General features: G+C 36.7%; 1 protein-coding gene and 1 non-coding gene across 2 annotated transcripts; one reads left to right on the top strand and one right to left on the bottom strand.

Moving 5' to 3' along the window:
- Positions 1 to 6557: 6557 nt before the first annotated feature.
- On the top strand, positions 6558 to 20241 carry LOC126808481 (NKAP family protein). Its single transcript, XM_050533221.1, has 4 exons — positions 6558 to 6947; positions 12244 to 12314; positions 14816 to 14989; positions 16262 to 20241. The coding sequence occupies exons 1-4, from the start codon at positions 6617 to 6619 to the stop codon at positions 17972 to 17974; spliced, it is 2289 nt and encodes a 762-aa protein (XP_050389178.1). The 5' UTR covers positions 6558 to 6616; the 3' UTR covers positions 17975 to 20241.
- Trnas-uga (transfer RNA serine (anticodon UGA)) lies at positions 13916 to 13997 on the bottom strand. The gene has a single exon. It is a non-coding gene; the product is annotated as a tRNA-Ser (tRNA).
- Positions 20242 to 23660: the final 3419 nt, after the last annotated feature.

The following is a 23660-nucleotide window of genomic DNA, read 5'->3' as shown; positions in this document are numbered from 1 at the left end:
GTCAATTTTTCCATATAGTCATCACACTGGTACAGTAAACTGTTCGTAATTATTTATTTCGTTTGGTAATGAAATGTTCCAGATTCCAGGGTTCTTCCGCCCCCCCCCCCCCAAAAAAAAAGGATTTATGACAAATCCACGCCCTTGTCTATAGTCACTCCATAAATTGAACATTTCTTCTTGTTAAAAAAAGAATAACGAGGAAGGTTTACCCTCAAACATTTAAACTGGTTGAAGTGGCAGAAGTTGCGCCTCATTATAAATAAAATTTACCAATTTATAGAGCCCAAACACTCTATACGCCACTTCTTCGAATAACTCTGGCTGGTCTAAATGGATGTTGTTGTTGTTTATTACAGATTTAACGTCCCAATACAATGAATATGATATGAGGTTGATTTAATTAAATTATTTACACTTGAAAATTGTTAAAAACACAAAATAAAAATAAATTTAAAAAAAGGTCCTCAGATTCCAAAGTTTCTTAAAGCACCCCTAAATGGATTGTTTTGGGCCGTTTTTAAAAACCTGGATTAATGTTCAGCTCATGTTACCTAATCAGATTAGAGGGGCGTGAAGTACTTAATTAGGGATTATCCAATCAGTTAATTTAATTAGTCCTCACCTCTTTTGTTGCAAATATCAGTCAAGTTCAAGTTCTTTATTCCTTTAAATCAAGACTCATCAGGTATAACATACAGTACAAACAAATAAATAAATACAATATGTACAAAAACAATATCAAACACATATTTACAACACATATCAAATAAGGGATAGTCCCTTTAAATATATGTTAGAATTATAGTCAATAGCCAAGTGGGGTGTTTAAAGCGAGAATTTCAAATTTTCTAAGAAAGTCAAAACATAATTATTTCTATGTCGTTTGCTCAATAGGTTATCAACTCACTATTATACGATCATGGGCATTATTTCCCACCCTTAAAAATCTATGACACATGAAATAACAACACAATTACCTCCCCTGTTTTGCTATTGACAACATGGGGCAGCCATTTTCCAACGTTGGAATTTGAAGTTAAAAATGATATTTTTGCCAATTTCTCAGCTGGCAATAGCGAATTATAGGATTAATAGGATTATTCTTTAACAAGGTAGGACTGTTTATGGATACCATCTATTTTAAGGCTTTATTTTAATACATTTTAAAAATAAAACTTGAAAATTTGAAATTTCCGCTTTAACGTAGAAAGCCATTTTGAAATAAATATATTTTTGACCCAGACCCAACAGTAGGACGTTAAACCCCATTTCATTTCATTTCATTTCGACACAGACCATCCATTTATATTAATATGGTGAATTAAATTTATATGTTTGAAGGTATAAAGCCGGTATAAATAGTGTTCAGACTGTCATTAATTATTAATAAGGACCCAGGGCCCTGTTTTTCGAAATCTTAACTAAAGATAAAATCCAAATTTTAGTAGATACTTCAATTTTGTTTGGTTAAGCACTAAAGTCAATCTAATATTATCTAATCAAATTACTAACATTTGGATTTTATCTTAGTTAAAATTTCGTGAAACGGGTCCCACCTCATTAACACTGACCAATCCTCATTATAACTGAGTGACAGGATTTAAACAAAGTATAGATTTATAATTAATTAATTAACGGATTAATAGACTGCAGGCATTCCGGGGACAAAGCGCTAAAGTCACTTGTTAATCACCACTAATCCCATGTAGCCATTTTCAAGATTATCAAAGAGCATTTTAATTGGATAGGATGATTAGTTGAAAATATGTTCAGATGATCATGGTTATTTTGTCAGTTGTTATTTTTAACAAAGATGAGTAAGTTATTTTCAACAAAGATGAGTAAGTTATTTTCAACAAAGATGAGTAAGTTAATTTCAACAAAGATGAGTAAGTTATTTTCAACAAAGATGAGTAAGTTATTTTCAACAAAGATGAGTAAGTTATTTTTAACAATAGGAAGTTATGTTTTGTAAAATATATTGTTTTTCATTAAATTTATATTGTTTGGCCGTTATGACCAAACTGCTTGGACATTTTGACCAAAATAGATTTTGGCCGTTATGGCTTAAGGCCGTTATGACCATATCCCTATATATGCATATTTTGGACAAAGCATCATCATCTCTGGCAGTGCACGTCTTTGTGCAAAGGTCAAAATTATAGGACTCAAAAATGTGCTTTATGCAAATTCCAGGGGAAGAATGCACTTTTCAACCGTCGACGATTATTCGGGGATGCAACCCCGAGATCGCGAATGTGTCAACGAATGGTCATCGAATGGTCGCCGAACATTTGCCGAGGATTCAAATATCCTTGAAGGTTCCCTGACCCCCCCCCCTGAAATTGTCGTGTTTTTTAATATACTGAATCGCTATATGTCACTCAAGGATTATAATTCATTGCACCGTTCAAGCTGAAGTATTATGGGACACAACTCGTGTGTTACTATGCGAAACACTGACAGCAAGACTGACAGAGGGAGAGAGAGAGTTTAATGTCCACTCGACACAAACTTAGGTCATTTCCGGACTAACACATGGTTCAATTGTATTTCAATAATTCGATTGCGCGTGGGCGTCTTTAGCAGTGAGAGGAAACAGAGGAACCTGGAGAAACCCCACGAGGTTGGACAGGCGACCCTACTCCTTGTCACGTACAACCGAGGAATCGAAACCACGCCAGTTGACTCAATGACAGACCTTATGATACAGCGCGCACGTTCTTACACCACCACATTCTTCACGTTGTGTTTATAAAACACAAGTCAGAAACAGCAAAACAATAAAATAATTTCTACAAACAATACAATATAAATCTTATAGGTATTTAAACGTGAAATAAACAAAAAAAAAACTCAATATCTAAAGAGTCCTTGCTACATCTATTTCCCGTCCGCCTGCCGCTGGATTGTTTGTTGGTATTTTGGTTTATTTTACGTCCCTCTCCACCTTAGTGATGTCGCTGACAAGAAATGTCGTAGCCTCTGGGGGGGATTTCTGGATAATCGAGACTTTGTTAATTATAGAACTGATCGAGGCTAGTCGAAAATTGAATCATTAATATCTTGGTTCAGAGTGAAGCAATATGGCTGAAATTGCAGCATTTTCTGTTCACATTATCTATTGTTTAACTATTATAGCGAGAACTGTCAACTCTTTATCTAATCTTATGTGTAATGCCTCTTTAATAATCTAAAGCGCTCCCGTTATCCATTCGACCACCCTGCCCTCCTAATTATTAGTCGACTCAACAAAGGCTTTTTCTATCTTGAAAGAATTCAACCAAATCTGTTATTTATGTCTGCTGCGTTACAGTTTGAATGTGCAACTTGCTCGCTAGACTGGGGGTCGCATGTTCGATACCTGCATTAGCCGAGAAAGTTCTTCGGGATTTTCCAACGTGGTTTCTCCCTTGTCAGAGGTGCGGGACTGGGGATCTGGCAAGAACAGTTGTCTAGTCATTCGGGTGAGACCAAAAACCGAGGTCCCGTGTATACATTGGCGTGCACGTAAACGATCCCCAGGCAGTTGGAATTCGATGCAAGTATAGGTCATAGTGCCGTTGCCCGGGCATAATTTGCCTCATAGCACACTGTATGGCATATGCCTGTCTTCATTAGCCCAGTCGGGGTAGAACAGTATGGCGTATAGCCGTCTATATTATCCCAGTCGGTGCAGAACAGTAGAACGTTAAACCATATTTCATTTGAGATCGCCAACTCGCCGCTTTAAACACAAATGGTGCTGTTTGATAAAATTTTGTCTTTTGTTATCTTTTAGCGTTTCATCAGCTGCCGTAAAAAAAAATACAAAATATCTTTTGTGAATATTTAACAAATTTAATTCAAATTTTTTTTGTATGTTTCAAACGCTTTTCGACTACCTTTTTTAGGCTAGTTGTGATAAAGCGAGACCAGTCTTTGTGGTTGTCAAAAATAATATTCGGGTTATTCAAATGCAAATCTCTCCATCTTGTATACATTCCTTTATGTATATATATTTGCTAAGGTTTGATCTATATAATTGTAATATTTATTTAGGGAGGTCCATCAACCATTGGGTAAGTTTCACATCAAAGTAATCTACACGGGATCGCAAATAAAGTGCCACAATTTGCAGATGTCTATGTTGGGCGTTGTCGAATTGTTTTTCCAGTTCGGGTTCTGTTATGAAGCAAAGATCAGTCATGAATATACCGTGAACTTTAGTTTATAGAACGGTGTTAGTACCACCTGGATATATAAATATATCAATTGGGAATTCTTGTGATCACTGGGGTCATTATATAGAATATATTACACGTGCGTAACACGTTACTTACGTTGGTATTTCCTTTAAGAGAATATAGGACACTGTAGTGTTTATATGACAGCGGATATCGATCGAGTAGTAGTGTTATTTTGAAGATATAAAATATATGTTGTTTTGTTTATCCAACTCCAATGCCGATGCCTAAAGGTCATTCTTAACTTAAAAGGCGTTTCGATACTTGTCAGTGAATACAAAAGACAGGGAATGTTCTACAGTTTTTGACTCTGTTATCATAGCCAATTAATTAGCCAAAAATAGCATTAGATTATAATACATGGTAGTCAAGGTAATGTTAGATTTGTGCAGCACTTGGTGCTCTGTTTCCATCAAATTCAAAATTTAAAATATTATAAATAACTGTTTAAGCGACATTCCGTAACTGAATGAGAATACAACATGGCACCATTATATGGAATACAAGTTACTTAAAAGATTTATTTCTGGCGAAGTTTCGGCGAGGGTTATCTCATTTATATCAAGCAAAGATAAATATGGGAGATATAAACTTGTATTCCATATAATTGTGTCATGTTTAACTATTATTATAAGTTGTTCAATTTTAAATGACCAAGTTTAAGGGAGCTAAGTCTCTAATTCAATATCATCCAAAGTCTTCGACACTGAAAACACAAATTGTTTGTCAATTTAAATCAACATTGATGTTGTGATCTTACCGTGAAAAGATAGGCTTCTGATATCCAATATTTAAGACAAAATAAACATTTTACCATTGGTACACGAATCGTGTACCATAATGCGTTTCAGCGCCATTTGTAACAAGGGACTCGAAGAACGAGGCTAGACATATTCCAAAAGTCACGTCAAACGGTAACGTCATATTCTTACCCGGAGAGAATGCGCAATAAATACTATCAGTGTAGACTGGAATAGCCAGACGCTAGAGACTGCCATTCGATTGAGACTTCTGACGCATTTCGTTGAACATAACTAATTTGAAATCAGAGTAAAAACAGAAACGATAGTATGTAAATCAGTTTATACATTCATATTACATTATTATATTCAGTCATTGATTTTTAAGGCCAGTGATGGTTTTCGAGCACCTGCCGCTCACCTGAATGTCGACCGAGGGGAGGTTTTTTTCCCTCGATTTAAAATTGAAAATCGCTCTCCTTTACAAAATCACTGGGGGTTTATTATTATTTGTGAAACCAGGAATGACTCCATTACATGCAGTTATTGATCTTCAGAACCATTTCCCATACACACAACTAATCACTCTCCTTAATATCAGATCACTTTCCTTAATTTCTAAATCACTCTTCTTATCGAAACTTAAAGAGTTTTTTTAGGGGGGCGATTTTTTTCAATTTGTTGATTGAAGGGAGCTTTTTTTTGACTCTCCTCTGAAATACAACAACAACGACTGTAATCTGTGTCAATTTCTAGGTCCCAAGTTATAGAGATTCAGCTTCTTTAAATAAAGTAATTATTCTACACTATATAACCCCGCTATAGATTTGCAATTACTATTTGGACAGTTTTGTCTGACCGCAACCAATTAAAACCCTCGACATAGATAGTATGTAACAAGGGGTCTATAAATACATAAACTTATATACCTACATTTGTCATTTCAGTATTTATTTTAACGCCGCCCGAATATATAATCCATGTGTTCATTGGCGTACATTAGAGGGGGTCAATAATACTGAAATATTTCTATTTTTGTCGAGACGAGTCAACGATGAACAGATGTGGATGTTATAGCCATCTACTCAATCACGGGAAATGTGCAATATGATTAAGTATTTAGTTTATTCTAAAAATATAAGTACACATAGCAATACAATCAATTATTTCTTTTTTTATTCAATAAAGAAATAGTTGATGAAAATTAATTAAAATTCAAATAATAATAATAATAAAATAAGGATTTTTTTTTTTTTTTTTTTTGATTTTTTTTTTGATTTTTGTCTAACTGATTATGAGCAAAATTAATCCATTAAAATTCAGATTAATCAAATGATTAAATTTTTGTGTTTTTAATAAATTTGCTAGATCTGTGAAAACATTAGATCAGATATCGATTTTAAAAACATTACTTTAAGTTTGTTTTTTTTTTTTTTACTCATCGAAAGATCTTATCATATATAATATAGGTCTAATGTTCGATAATATCAACGACCAATGTACATTTTACCGTTATCTTTCAGTGGGTCATCATGCTATCGATAATCGGTTTGCTTGAAACCGGTTTTAGTTGTACCGGAAGTTTACAGCCACTTCCGTATTCTTGTTGCGCGCCAGTTTGAGAATGACAGACTGTTTCCAGAATAAATGGCTTGTTCCATAGCTTCAACAAGTTCTTCTGCCACGTTAGAGGACTGTATTTGTCCAATATGTATGAATATACTTATTCATCCGGTTACCATGCCGTGTCAGCACGAACTTTGTATGCCGTGTTTCAAACAAAATGTAGAAGAGTCGTCGCTGCTTTGCCCGATGTGTCGGACTAGAATCGGCACATGGGCAAGGTTGTCAACAAAACAAAACAAATTGGTTAATGAAAAACGATGGCAAGAAATACAGAAACTATTTCCGGAAAAAGTGAAACGAAGGTTAGAAGGAGTAGAAAGTGAAGAAGATGAAGACGACGTGCTTGAAACATGTAAGTAAAACAAAGTCTGTCACCCTCACCGTCCATAGCATAGACAGATGAGATTTAATTTACACCATCATGATACGGTGACCATCAGATCTGTGTCCAATAAAATTATTCGACTTACACATGTACTGGGGGTTTGGATGTCCGAATGGATAGGACGTGGGCACTGTATCATAGAGGAAGGGTTTCGATACCCCGGCTGTATATAGGGTCGCCTGTCCAGCCTAGTGTTTTTTTTCCGAGTCCTCCGGTTTTCTCCCACTGCTAAAGACCCTACGCGCAAGCGAATTATTAAAATAAGATTAAACCATGTGTCCCTTGCGTTATACTCTTGCGTTCTAATACAGTCACACTGGATTCCAGAGCTCCGACAAAAAGTAATTTGACAGTGACATAGGCCTACATATCTGATGTAGAATAAATAAACAACTAGGAGGGCTTCAACGATACGATAAGGCCTATATTACAAATATAATTTTTAGTGTAAATTAGTCGTGGTGTGAGAAAGGAATTCCAGGGTTGCAGTTGTGTTTTTAACGACCGGTTAACCGGTTCAATAATGTGATGTGGAAAATTACAAATGACAGGTTAGTTACTGAAGTGACTTTTCAAGGCCTGATTAAACTCTATATATTTATTTATTTGATGTGTAAATACTTTTTTTAGAATTTTTTTTTTAAAAGAAAAACGATGGCACTTAAGGAAAATCATGTTAGAAGCTTGGTAAAGCGGTATCACGTCATTTGGGACTCACGTCATTTGGGACTCAACATAAACGACATTTGGAACTCAGTTGACGACGTTTGGGACTTGATTGGCGTCAATTGGGACTCAACACAAACGACATTTGGGACTCAATATAAACGACAGTTGGGACTATTTATTTATGAGATATACATGTATAGTAACAGCTGTCTTAGTTGTCTTTCGTTTAATTTAGTTGATCGGCGATTGTTGAGACCGCGATTAACACTGCTAGTTCTCCTTTGTTTTGTTTTATCTGCGAGTATAAAACTTCTCCTTTGTTTTGTTTTATCTGCGAGTATAAAACTTGACATTAATATATTGTTGAAAATTTGTGTATATTTAGTAATACTTTGTTGTTTTTCTTTTATCAAATAGTAAACGAGCTTGATTGACCGACTACTGCTCATGTTTTTTTCGTGAAACGGTATAACTGCAATCAACACACGGACGCCATTCTCGATGATTGACAACTCACGTTTTTCCTCATCCACCAAAGAACCGTTAGGTTTCTTTGAACATACTGCAATAACATCAGGATTATCAGTTAATCAGCTTTAATTATCCCGCTTTGATCGTTGCCATTTCTTATATTTTCCACAAAAAAACTTTGCCTTGTACGCACTAATTTATCGATTGGTATTGCCATCTACGACAAGCATGTCAACGTGCAGCTCACAGATTATCGTTAACAATTTCTAGGGGCTTGTAAAAAAGATTGCATGTCGTGTAAATATTTATTTTGTTTTTTTGTGTAGGTCATTTTCAAATAAATTCATCAGCATATTATTAGTTTTAAATAAATATATAACTTTATGAGAATCGATGATTATCAAAGAACCATAAGTGCAACTAATGTTTTATCGTTTGGTTGAGCCTTTTATTAACCACGTGTTTCATGTTAATAAATATTTTCTTTCGTGTTTTGAATTGGCCTATTTCTAATAAATTATCCCGATACGAGTCCCAAACGTCGTATACCCGAGTTCCAAACGGCGTATACCAAAGTCCCAAACGTCGTATACCCGAGTCCCAAATGTTGTGGTCATATTTTTTTGAGTCCCAAATGACGCGAGTCCCAAATGACGTGAGTCCCAAATGACATGTAATCGATAAAACTGCGTACATGTACATTATCAATCAAACATTTGGGAAACTGTGCAATTGTGGAACGTTTGGTATCTTTTTAGTTCAAGATCATGTGAATTGTGGTTGTATTGTTACAATGATTGATGCACCAACTAAGCTAATGAAGACACAGGGGTTTGTGAGAATGCAAAAGTGGTACATGTGCATGTGTGCACTATATATCATGCAAGCATTTGTTATCAATGCTTGTTTTCTAGCAAATTGCGCTTAACAAATTAAATCCATGGTTCAATTTTTATTTCAATAATTTGCTTGCACGTAGGGGTGGGGGGAAACCGGAAAACCCACGAGGTTGGACAGGCAGCCCTACCCCTTGTCACGTACAACCAGGGAATCGAAACCACGCCAGTTGACTCAATGACAGACTTTATGATACAGCACGCCAATGCTCACCATTCAGCCATCCACCACACCCCCATTACATGTTTTAAAAGTCGTCCTAATAAAACAAGTTTTAAAGACCTTTCACTTGTTTTCTAAACAAGAATAATCCTTATCACTTTTCTTCTTGTCAAACATGTCAGCACCACTTTCTGTCATAGTTATGGATGTTCAAACAGGTGTCATTACACCCACGCTGACTCAGTTCTTGGTAGGAGTAGGCCTCAAACTGGTCAAGAGTTTCTCAATTTTTAGAGTCGCACATTGATTTTATGCAAGCTACATTTACATGTACCAAAAGCTTTAATCTTTCTAATATTGTTTGACTAACCATAATTAGGATCCGTATTGAAATCTGAATTGTGTGTTCATTGCAGATTTACTGTCCCTGTCATCAAAAAGGTTCAGTGATCAATTGGTGCATTTATACTGTGCTAAACTGCAATACTGATACAGGGTGTGATTTGATCCCAGTGTGACAAGAAGCACTGTCATTAAAGCAACAAAACCTCACAGGTTTTCCACCCACTTCAGATTATTAGCAAAAAAATCTACCGTATGTCAAACCTGAATTGACCCTAGTCCTTTTCATCCTTGTTTTGAGATATTTTTAAACTGAACATTTTGGGTTGGGTACAAGATCAAATATTCCGTTGGATGACTAAGGGATTCTAATTTAGATTTGGAAATATGAAGGTCATTCTTTGGGCTCTCGTTCAGTCTCAATCATCGGCCCCATTTTAACTTCTGGCTGTTGCATTTGATACAGTCCATTTTATACCAAAAAGGGCTAGGTGGGTACATATAATCTTGACATTGGTTTGAACTCTGTTGGTAGACGGCAAATCTGAGATCATTCATTCATTAGTGATTGGCTTGGATTCGACGTACCTTGATTGAAGTTGGAAACTTGTGTTGTAATACAAAAAAATGTCCAATATGTTCATGTTACTCGCCCAGAATCCACCAAATCGAATCTATTTTTCCAAATTTTCTGGGGACATCGCACCGTTCTGGACCCTACTTTCTTCTTAATTGAGCGAGGCCCCCACCCCTATCTCATCAGATAAATGTTTTTGTGAGTGGAAGGAAAGCTACATGTAAAGGCCGTATTGTGTGTATACATGTAACTGCTGGATAAACAGACGAAATAAGAATAATAATATTGTATTTCTCAATATATTCATACAGTAAAAAACGTTTTAAATTTCTGATGCTGCCATTTAGTGCACATCATATGTGGCACATTTTTCTCTTCTTTGTGACGTCAGAGTTATTATTAGCTAAAAACTTCAATCTCCACCCAGTTTCATATTTCCGTTGTCTTTATTTACATAAGTTGGATTCTACGATGGTGTACATGATTCATGAAAGGCTTCTATCCATCCAGTTTCTATCTTATATTGACCAAGTACCACCTCTATTGAATATCAAATATGTTGGTTGATTGTGTAGTCACATATTGCCTTATTTAACTAATTGATTTCAAGTATGAATGAACAAGATTTTTACCAAATTGGCAAACAAGAATAAACTTGAATTCCATTGTACATGTATCAGCAACTTTTATACTTTGATCATTACATTTTTTATTAATGTGAATTAAATTATTTGAGTAAGAGATTTTTTTTATTAATTGCATACAGTATGATAAAAATTTCTTGCAAATTAGTTTAGACTACAATGTAGTAATAGTCTTTTACATGTAAGCATCTGGCAAGGTGGGATGGATTAGCAAAATCACATAGCAGTCTTTAGCAGTGGGAGGACCCAGAGAAAACTCATGAAGTTGGACAGACGACCCAACTTCTTGTCACGTACAACTAGGGAATTGAAAGCAAGCTAGTTGACTCAATGACAGACCTTATGATACAACGCGCATACCCTAACCATTTAGCTATTCACACTGCAGAATTTCACAAAGATTAGGCGGAAATGTTGTTCTCTTGTCAAAGATTCTCTCATACGTAGCATACTGCATGGCATCAATCTGATTAAAACACAGATCCTATTTCGTTTTATTTTTGATAGTTCAAAATTTTGTTTTTCTTGTCTTTACAACACTAGGATCTGGAAGAGTTGTTATATAGCTCGCGTTATGGTTGATGTGAGGAATCAGCCAATGATACGGTCTGTTATGCCAAGTTTTTGGCGTGAGGGGCATGGAACTGTGGGTAATGCACTAGAAACAACAATGCTGATTGATTGATCAAATGTCTTGACGTCATAGGGTCAAAAGCTGCTCGTATAAACCCTGACGTGACCTTCCACTACAACCAGTCAGATCGTCATGTAGTGTAGGTCATTGAAAGTATAAAAAACAAAACGAAATATAGATCTGTATTTTAATCACATTGTGCATGGCATGCGTCTATCTTCATTAACCTTGGGGGTGGGTGGATGGCCGAATGGTTAGCACTTGCGTGCTGTATCATAAGGTCTGTCATTGAGTCAACTGGTGTGGTTTCGATTCCCCGGTTGTATATGACATGGAGAAGGGTCACCTGTCCAACCTTGTGGGTTTTCTCCGGGTCCTCCGGTTTCCTCCCACTGCTAAAGACCCCCACGTGCAAGTGAATTATTGAAATAAAAATTGAAACATATGTTAGTCCCGTAATGACCTAGTCTCTCTCTATCATTAACCTCAGAAAATACTGGAAACTCAGTTAATTCAATTGTTTATTCTAATTAAATGCGTATACCAACAGACAATGATAGTGAGATGAATATAATTAATAGAATTAGTTGGTTCTATTATTAACTACATGTAGAATCAGATAATGTTATAGACCCCACATCTGTGTGAACTCCAGCCACTATTTACTCAATATCGAGTTGGGTGTGTCCTTACTGTAACTGGCTTTCCTACCATTCAACTTACTCATACACAGTTTTTCTGTGAAAATGGCCTCCATGCTGATTGATGCTATAAATTATGAAGGAGTTTATAGTATTATAAGTATCGTCGTATTCCTCGTGTTTGTTAATTATATGTTGTTTTTTCTTTCTTTTAATCATCCCACAGTTCACCATCCTATAGTTCATATCGCCGAACCAGGGGAAATCAGAAAAGAATATGAAGAACAACTTCAAAAGGTTAGACTTTAAATTTCTCTTTAATTTACCTACATGTATTGTTGAGGAAGAATCCCCTGTTGTAGGTGGTTTTCTTCAGTTTCCTCCCACTGCTAATGACTCCTACATGCAAGCGAATTATTTAAAATGACCTAGTTTGTGTTGAGTGGATGTTAACCTCTCTCTCTCTCTCTCTCTCTTGTTGAGGCAGTTGGTTACATAATATTTATAATTTGATTGATGGCATACTATAGCCAATGATAGATGTACCTGTAGGCTTGATGACACAGATACTTTCTGTTATAATACCGGGTCGGTATATGATGAAATTGTTGGCAGACTCCCAAATATATATAGCTATATTTAGAGATTTATTTTAGCCACTTTGCTATTTGTGCTTAGTCTTTGAGAGAGAGAGAGATGAAGTTCAACATTCACTCAACATACACTTAGGTCATTTTGGGACTAACATGGTTCAATTTTTGTTTCAATAATTCACTTGTGGGTAGGGGTCTGTAGCAGTGGGAGGAAACCAGAGGACCCAGAGAAAACCAACGAGTTTGGACAGGCAATCCTAGTCCTTGTCACGTACAACCAGGGAATCGAAACCACGCTATTTGACTCAATGACAAACCTTATGATATAGCGCACACATGCTAACCATTTGGCCATCCAGGTAGTTAGATAAGAAAACTCATCTCTCAATCCTGGGTGTCTCGATATAAGAGATGGTACTACATGTATATACATGTATTTCTGGCAGATGCAGAGATGTCAATCACACAGTACCAGTGTAAACAAAACTGTCAATTTCTTTCTTCAAAACAACGATTGATTATTATTATTTATTACATTTCTGTCACACCCAACTACAATAAAGCCTATAATCCTACCTGACACGGGTACAAAGCATCTCTTTTAAACCGTTGTGTTAAGCGGTGGACACACTAGCCGAATGATTCGCCCGAATCAAACATGTTTTATATATTCGGCCGAATTATATTCGCGTGGTGTGTCCGCTTCGCCGAAGCATTCGGCCGAATATAGAATTCATTAGCCAATCACCACTCATATCGAGAAGTCACGTGATAGATTGAAGACATAGACGCGGCCATGTTTAATCATGTGACGTGAAAGGTGATGCAATCGACAGGTTGAATCGGGCGAAGCATTCGGCTAGTGTGTCCACCCATTCGGCCGAATAAAATTTGGCGCCGATTGATTCGGTCGAACGATTCGGCTAATGTGTCCACTGCTTTAAAAGCTTGAATATAAATGAAAGTTGTGCCACTAGGTTGGGTTGGGTATGTTTAATTAGTCCTAATAGTATAAAATTAACATATTTTTAAGATGTTACAAGCATTAATAAAGAAATTAAATTTGCCAGGTAAAACAGTGAAACTAAAGGCATCCAATCGTTGCTAAAGACTCATCAGTATATCTCAACGTTTTTAGCTACATGTACGTTCTCGTAAATGTAGCTAGTTAGTACATGTACATGTAGTAGACACTGTACATATATACGTTATATAGCGCCTTACAAAATTTACACATCTTTCTTTTAACATAACTGCTTTCTTTTTAATGACATTTAATGATTTAAAAAAAAATTTAAAAAATTTCGCTGCGAGCAGGATTCGAACCTACGCGGGTAGAACCCATTGGATTTCAAGTCCAACGCCTTAACCACTCGGCCATCGCAGCTGGTGATTTATTCAAGTTTTTATCCTGTGATATTTGACTTGTGGTATTTTATTGATTCGTCTTTCTTTAGAATTTGGTAACACCTGTCTGTGTTCAAGTACATGTAATATTTTCATAGGACCCAATCTAACATAAAGTTCATTGAGTCGACTGGCGTGGTTTCGAATCCCCGGTTGTACGTAACAAGGAGTAGGGGCGCCTGTCCAACCTCGTGGGTTTTCTCCGGGTCTTCCGGTTTCCTCCCACTGCTAAAGACCCCTATGCGCAAACGAATTATTGAAATAAAATTAAACCATATGTTAGTCCCGAAATGACCTAGTTTGTGTCGAGTGGACGTTAAACCCCATCTCTCTCTCTTCTCTCTCTCTCTCTCTCTACTACTCCATACACCAGATGGATCAATAGGCTAGGTCATTGATGAAGTCCATTTAAAGGACAATATTGGTGTCGGTCATTATCACATATGTGATAAAACTGGTTAAACAATCAATTTGATAATCTTTGGGAGACATTTAGTAACTGGATAGAGCAATACACAAAAACACATACATGTACTTACATGTATGGAAAAACAGCTACTTAATTTATTTGGGCGACGTTTCGAAGAGTATTTTCTCAACATTATCAAGCTAATAAATAAGTAGCTGTTTTTTCATAAGTACGTGTTTTTGTGTATTAATTAATTTGAGTTATCTTACATTTTAGCATGAATTAAGCCATGATAAATTTGATATCTTCCCCCAAAAATGTCAATGTTGAATTACAATTATTTGAAAGGTTTATTTATTTCTATCTGTTTTTTACATATATTTTTTCAGTTACAAAAACAGAGGGAAGTTGAACAAAGTAAAGAGGAAGCCGAAAGTGCTGCATTAATACGGAAATTACAACTAGAAGAAGAAGAAAGACAAAGGGAATTGGAAAGACAGGCCGAGGAACAACGCCTTAAAGATGAGGAACTAGCTAGACAGCTTAGTCAGGCTGCTGCTGAGGTAAAGTGTACACATCTGCTATGTCTTTGTCACAATTATACAAATATAAATTTTTTTTTTAAAGAGATGCATTTTGATTAAAATACAGGGCCCTTATTCACGAAAACTTAAACTAAGATACAATCGAAATTTTAAGAAATACTGCAATTCGATTGGCTGACCAGTAAAATCAATTTGCATATATCCAATGAAGTTGCAGTATTTCTTAAAATTTCGGTTGTAACTTAGTTTAAGTTTTCGTGAATAAGGGCCCTGATCTATATTTCGATTTTTTATATGTACTTTCTATGACCCACACTACATCAAGATCTGACCTGAGTCGACTGGCGTGGTTTCGAATCCCCAGTTGTACGTGACAAGGAGTAGGGTCGCCTGTCCAGCCTCGTGGGTTTTCTCCGGGTCCTCCGGTTTCCTCCCACTGCTAAAGACCCCTACGCGCAAGCGAATTATGTAAATAAAATTAAACCATATGTTAGTACCGAAATGACCTAGTTTGTGTCGAGTGGACGTTAAACCACATTTCTCTCTCTCAAGATCTGACCGGTTGTAGCGGGAGGCCGCATCAGAGGTCATACATGTATGAGCGGCTATTGACTTATGACGTCAGACATTTGATTAACATATCAGCATTGATGTTTCTAGTGGGTTACCCACTCGTCATAACAGACGTTTCATTTGCTAATTCAGAACACGGGTTATATAACAACTCTTTCAGATCCTAGTGTAGTAAAGACAAGTAAACGAAATTTTGAACTATAAAAAACGAAACGAAATAGGATCTGTGTTTTAATTAGATTGAAAGAAGTGAGTATACTGGGTAAACAGATATAAGAATTTTTGACAGTTGGAATTCAATATAAGAGTAGGCCTCAGCATCGCTGTCTGAGCAAAATTTTCCTCATAGCACACTGTATAGTGTATGCCCGTCTTCATTAGCCCAGTTTAGGAGCAGAACAGTAGGATGTTAAACCCCATTTTATTTCATTTTCTCTTTTAAAAAGGTCTGTCATTGAGTCAACTGGCGGGGTTTCGATTCCTCAGTTGTACATGTACGTGACAAGGAGTAGGGTCGCCTGTCCAACCTCATGGATTTTCTCTGGGTCCTCCGGTTTCCTCCCACTGCTAAAGGCCCAACGCGCAAGCAAATTATTAAAATAAAATCGAACCTAGTTTGTGTCGTGTGGATGTTAAACCCCATTTCTCTCTCCCTCTTTTTTTTCTTAAAATCATTATCTAGGTGCGTTAACATGTCATGTTTTCTATTTTTTGCAGACGAGTTTAAATGAAGGTCTTGAGAATAATCTGCCGTTACAACCAGAGTCAAGATCATCCAGGGCTTCTTCTACTACAAGTAGTACAAGTAATGGTATTAACACTCTGGATTCCTTCTTAAGTTCAGCTTCTAGCGTTCGTGACACGGCTGGTTCATCATTTTTAGAACACAATCACGAAACAAGATATAAAGAAGATAAGGAGAGAAATAACAACGATCATTCAGTTCGTACAGTCAATGGTTTTATATCAACTGGAAGTCCCCGAACAAAACATGGTAACACGTCATGGGTTGAATCACATCACGAACAGTCAGGCCTGTCAAATAGTTCCATCGCGGACACGTCAAATTTCTTGGAGCAACACAGAGAATTTGTCCGAAATCAATTCAATGTTATGTCCCGATATAGTGATAGCAATAACAAACACAAACCGGCAACAGTGACATCAAATTCAAACGTGATCAATCATACAGTCGTTCGGAGTGATTGCGATTCAACGACAGATAATGATGATTCTTTATCTTGCGATCCCACGGAATCGCGGCATATTGACTCGGAATCTGCGACGTCTCTCGTGTCGGATAATTCAAAAAAAGCTGTTAATATTGTTGAGAGAAATAGTGTACCCAAGAGGGTTGTGGGTCTCTTTCCACCCGAAGAAAACACAGCACTATCAGTTGATGATATAGTTAACACTAATAATAACAGAAATATTCTTTCTGATGATGATGATGGGGATGATGAAGTTGATGGACAAACTTCTGATAATATTAATACAAACAATAATTCATCGACCCCCTCGAAAAAAGCTAAAAAATTACGTAAGAAATCGGTAAAAGTGCCATCTCCAATGTTAAGTCCTCAGAGATCTATCAAAGACTGGTTTTCACCGAGTACTAAGACCAAAAAAGACAATGTGACAAAACCATCAAAAGCTAAAAATACGGAACTTACTCCAAAGAAAAGATCTGGCAGCGTGAAAGAGCGTGCAAGAACAACTGCCAAGAAAGTTGTCAAGAAAAATAGGACTAGATCCACAACCGTGTCACAGTCTACAAGAAAAAAACTGATATCAAGTCCACAAAAGAGATCACGAAAAAGTTCCAGGTCTTTGGCGCTGTCTGATGAAGACTATCAGTCGGATTATGGAGACTCGGAGAAGAGCCTTCAGAAAACAAAATCAGTAGTTGAAACAGACCTTGTTGTGCCATCCCCACCTAAAAGACAAAAAAGGCAAAACAGCAATTTATCAAAAGAAAAAAATGAAGAAGTATTTGTGAACAGAGTTGATAAAGCAATGGATGTCAGTGACGTAGAAGGGGGGACAACTCCATTAAAGGAATCTAGAAAGAAAGATAAAAAATATGATTCAGTTATAACTCCAACAAAAACATCTAAAAGCAAAAGGACAATTTCTGTTAGAAGTAAATTTGATCATTCAACAGAAAGTGATGAAAATAGTGCTATAAATATGAAAGAAGAAAGTAATTCTAAGAAAAATCTAAAATCGACAAAATCCGCTAAGCATTCAATAAATAAAACAATGTCTGATAGTGAAATTGACGAAGACCTGAAATTAGCATTGGCATTGCAGCATCAGTTTGATTTAGAAGATAAACTTGCTCGACAAGTTGATAGGTCCAAAGGCTCCGAATCTGAATATTTATTCCGACAAAAGCCATCCACATCTTCACCTACAAAACGTGCTTAACAAAACTTTTTTTATTGGTTTTATTTAATTTGTGTGATTCAGCGATTATTTTGTAATATTACTTTAATATGTGTTGGTTATTGTATTGGATTAATTCATGGTTTTATAACAAAATAACCAAGGTTACAAAGGCATTAATCTATCATGATATTTTATTTAATTGAATGTTTTCGTTTTTAAGCCTACATGTACATGTATGGATATGAGTTTAGTTCAAGTTTAATGCATGTATCAACTTTATTTTATTGATGGGTTGTTCATATAATTTGATGGTGTAAGAAAGTTGTGAATAAGGTATTTTATTTCTCACCCAATAATGAATTACACATGAAGAGCCCCGGGGAAGAACGATCTAAGTCACTTTATCAACGAACTCCAGTTAACGGCGCCATCTGGTAGCAAATTGTATAAGCTTTCTGAGGAACAATCAATTTCAGGTAAAGGCCCTTCTGAAATGGTCTTGCGGACAAATACGTCCATCATACCCTCTATTTTACCAAAATTTGACCAAAAAGTTGAAGTCAGTAGTTTTAGTTGTACTAGTAATTATGATTCGTATTAAACGTCATTTTGAAGTTGTAATTAAACCCACTCGTTCAGTTCGCGTCAAGCATTCTTGTCCAAAAGACTGTTTTGCCTTTTATGCGAAAAGACAAAAATGTGATTTAGATCGTTCTCCCCCTGGACTCTTCACATGGTATTTAGCAATATATACAAGTACTGCCACATGTACATCTCCCAGCCAGGTGATACATGATCCATCTTTTCTATTTTCTTTTGAATGGCCGAATGGTTAGCGCGTGCGCATTGTATCATAAGGTCTGTCATTGAGTCAACTGGCGTGGTTTCGATTCTCCGGTTATACATGACAAGGAGTAGGGTCACCTGTTCAACCTTGTGGGTTTTCTCCTGGTCCTCTGGTTTCCTCCCACTGCTAAATATCCCTACACGCAAGCAAATTATTGAAATAAAATTAAACCATGTGTTGGTCCAGAAATGATCTAGTTTGTGTCGAGTGGACATTAAACCCCATCTCTCTATCTCTCTCTTGAATTACTCTGGTTTATGAATGATATTGGGTGAAATCATATACAATGTACATATTTATTGATATCCAATTCATCAACACTTGTTAATCAAGTAGATACAACTTGTGATACCATAGCAGACCATTAAAATTCTCTAATCACCCAATATAATTAATGTACAAGGAAAATAAATAAACCGGTGACAATAGTCAGAGCTTTATGAAGTAGAAACATGAACTATTTGGTGACAATAAGCATTACCTATCAGTAATTGATATATTCGCTTAGTGTGTCCCCTTCGCTGAAGGATTCACCCGAATGTAGAATTCATTAGCCAATCACCACTCATATCGAGAAGTCACGTGATTGTTTGAAGACAATGGTCGTCGCCATGTTAAATCATGTGACATGAAAGGTGATGCAATCGACCGGTGAATCGGGCGAAGCATTCACCTAGTGTGTCCACCCATTCGGTCAAACAAAATTCAGCGCGGATTGATTTGGCTGAATGATTCGGCTAATGTGTCCTTGCTTAACAAATCATATTATCATTTACTTGGGCGTAAATCCAGGAGATTCTTTAAATTAACCCTTATTGTATATCTATATTATAAAGTGTGAGTTATATGTATTATACTGACTGTGAGTTATTAGAGAATATACATATTTTGTTTGCACCATAGACTAATGTGGTTTATATGTGTATTTAATATTTTATTCGACTAGATATTGCACAGTAGAATATTATTATTATATATTGTTGGACCACTTTGTTAAGGCCAGCTCAATTTTCATCAAAGTCACCCAGATGTAAATATGGTTAGGGCACGTGATTGTTGGCGAGATTGTAGGCTAGGGTTAGTTCTAGGGTTAGGATTAGCACTAGCCCTGTTTACATCTTGTGACCTTAGACCAAACTTGAAGTTGGCCTTAACAAATAGATCTAACCATTGTCGTATGACTTGAGCTTGGAAATTAAACATTGTGTCAGCAGAATGTAGTTCTTCCTTTCTGCGACCAATTAAATACTAAATGCAGCTACCCACAGCATTTGTGGCCCTATCATGGTAGCTAAGGTATTAGTAGACTGATAGAAATTCAAGATTAAAATATAAAATGCTTCAATCAAATCTTCCACATATTTTAACATAAAAAGTGGTCTTCTTCGCTGCAAGTTGAAGGTGATGCTATGATTATAAGTTAACTTTATGACAGTTATAAATAAAATTTAAACCAGTCCTTTTTTGTTTTTTTTTATATCTTACCTTCATTGATGGGATTACGTACATGTACAACAAAGCCTGGTCTCAGATGGTGAAAAAGCAGAACTCCACTGGGCTAGGAAGCCATAGAAGTATTTTTACCTACCACTGTATTCACTAGCCCAGTCAGAGCAGAACAGTGGGCCGCTAAAACTTAATTTCATTTCTATACCAACTCCGAAATGACACCAATGGGTTTTTTCAAGCAGCAAGTCGAAGACTAAAAGTTGTTTTGTGAGACTGTGAGAGTATATCTGATAATTCAAAAATGTAACTGAATGTCACCACCCGAGGAAGGTACAAATAATGATCCCGTTTCTGATATATGTATTGTGTAATTCCTTTTGGAACTGCAATTTTTAGCGATTTAAAAGCAAGAAATAAGTACCGTACCGGCCAATAGGCCTACGTTATTGCCGAATAGGCCGACTACCATGTGATAAGATACGTACGGTAACTGTTTAGATAAGTGTATTTATTTACCACTATATCTCGACATTTTATTTGTTTAAATATCTACAGAAAGATGGTTAAGATCATTCATTGACGGCTTCCAACACCGATAGAAAGTAACACCGGTCATATGATCTGTATGTTTATATCTGCTAGCACTGGCCCTGTTGCAAGTTGGCCCAAACAACGTCGTTTAGTCGGCCTAGTTGCTAATTTTCGTTTGCCGTAGTATGTATAATAACAATGGCGAACGTCGGTGCTTGTACCCCTTCACGTGACTTTCGGCGTGGAAAACCCCATCGTGAACTTAAGAATATTTTATGTAAGATTTAGATAAAGAACTAGCCATTCTTGCTATAATAGTTCGAAAGTAGATGATGTAAAATGAATAATTTGAAAATTTCATTCAAATTACTCTATTGCAAGCGAAGATATTAGCCTTTGAAGGTTTGACAGACGCGTGTTATAATTTCAACCTCCGTACTGGTTGATCGAAGCTAAGTCTCGGTCCTCCATATTTGATTAAATCAAAGTATCGCTGAACCATTCTAATCTATTTAATATCGGAGAAAACTGATGCCATCGAGAATTTATTATGGTCTGGATAAGTTAATTAATGTCTAATTAATAATTTAGATAACATTTCAGGCCTAAAAAAGACCTGCAATAAACAGATTTAGCTCTTGCATTAATTAACCTATCCAGACTATAATCAACTCTCGATGGCGTCGCTAGCCCGCGATCTTAAGTGGATTGTGAGCCGATTTACTGCATAACTTTCCTTCTCGATTAAACGATTAAATGGATAATCGAGACTATGCTGTTTATCGTACTGATTTTTGTAATGATGACCGAGGCTAGGCAGAAATTTCATTCGCTTAGTTCTCGGTTCATAGTGGATCAATTTGAATGAAATTTTCAGCAAATTGCCTTTACGTTATCTAGTTTTTAATTATTATAGTGAGAACAATTAACACAGATGGCCATGCAAAAGGGGAAAACGGAGAGAAAAAGATTAGTATTGGGACGGGGGGAACTATACTTTAGGTAATCCGAGGATCATTTTTAATGCTGCATATTGGGTCTGTGTCTTCCCTTCGGGTTAGGCTAATCTTTCTACTCCTGGTTTCATGAACGAATATGGTAGGTTGTGATGATAGACATTTTGTTACAGTAAAATTTTATGTACTCGCATTACATGTCCATGCCAAAAGGAATTCGGGCGCACGATGACGCTGTGCTTCAAATAAAACATGGATTCACGACATTATGTTATAAAAAGCGGTAGGTTGAAATTATTCGAAAATCGAAGAAAACAAATCACACTCTTTTCCCGCAAGAAGTATGAAATGAAAATTAATGCGATGATTTCTGTAGTTGTTCCCCTTTGATCGTAAGCCCGTTTCAGCAGGTGAATAATTTCCCTACTGTAGGGGTCTCGGGGGTACAGCAATACATGTAACTGTATATATGGACGTTTAGGAGGCGGTGATACGCAATACACGGTAAACGTTACACAATGAACACCCGTGAATGATTCGACCAAACCAAAAATAGTTTTGTTTTACGCCCGCCGTCATGAAGGTGATATCGCCAACAATATATATCTTTCGAGACATTAAGTGGCCAAACAAAATGAATCAGGAAACTCTGTTTTAAAGGAGCTAAATCGCTCATATTTGGCACCTAGAAATGGACACAAATGGGTCACAAAGCATATCATAATGTAATATGAATGTATATAAACTGATTTACATTCAATTGTTTCTGTTATTAATCTAATTTTAAATCAGTTATGTTCGGCGAAATACGCGAATAGTCTGAATTGAATGGCAGTCTTTGGCGTCTGGTTATTCCAGACAACACAAGTAGTATTCTTCTACACGGGATATGTTAGCCTCGTTCATTCATCAAGTCGTTTCATACAACTTGCACTCGAAAGCATTCTGGTACACAATTCGTGTACCGATGGTAATATGTTTATTTTGTCTTAAATATTGGATATCAGTAGCCCAACTTTTCCCGGTAAGATAACAACATCAATGTTGATTTAAATTGACCAGTAAGTCGTGTTTGTAATGTCGAAGACTGTGGATCGACCAATGTACTGGACTCTCAACTAGAATGGCCTGGGTTCGAATTTCGGTGTTGGCCGATGAAACTGGTGAAGTCACAATCAAGATTTCTGATGGTCGTGCTACACTCGCCATATTGCAACTGGATTGGAGCAATAACAACATTTACCAAAGGATGAACTCCAATTATTCAACAGAATAATGGGCGGCGCGAATGAAAATTTAACTTTAAATGCCTGCATATGGCTAAATCTATTTGTTAAGGCCAGCTCATTTTTGTCAAAGTCGTTGAGATGTAAATAAGGTTAGGGACACGTGATTGTTGGCGAGATTGTAGGTTAGGGTTAGGGTAAGCATTGAGGCTAGGTCTAGGGTTAGGATTAGGGGAAAATTGGGATTAGCGCTAGCTCATGACGAAAAATTTAGCTGGCCGAATTCCAACTGCCAAGGGATCTATTACGTACACGCCAATGTGTACATGGGACCTCTGTTTTTCGTCCCACCCGAACGACTAGACAGCTGTCCGTGTCAGGCTCTCCGTCCTGCACCACTGACAAGGGGGAACCACGCCGGAAAATCCTGATGAATTATCACGGCCAACACTGGGAGCTAGCGAGCCAGCGTCTTACTCACTTAGCCACCGTGGCTCCATATCTGGATAAAAAAAAGGAGTAGGGTCCCCCCGTACAACCTCGTGGGTTTTTCCCCGGGTCCTCTGGTCTCCTCTCATTGCTACAGACCACTACGCGCATTCGAATTATTGAAATAAAATTGAACCATATGTTAGTCCAGAAATGATCTAATTTGTGCCGAGTGGACGTTATAAACCCCATCTCTCCCTTTTTATTAAGCGCAGATAAAGTTCCCC

Source organism: Patella vulgata, chromosome 1, assembly GCF_932274485.2.
Source record: "Patella vulgata chromosome 1, xgPatVulg1.2, whole genome shotgun sequence".
In the NCBI taxonomy this organism is placed as follows: domain Eukaryota; kingdom Metazoa; phylum Mollusca; class Gastropoda; family Patellidae; genus Patella; species Patella vulgata.
The sequence above is the reverse complement of the archived record's forward strand: the minus strand, read 5'-3'. Positions and strand labels throughout refer to the sequence as shown.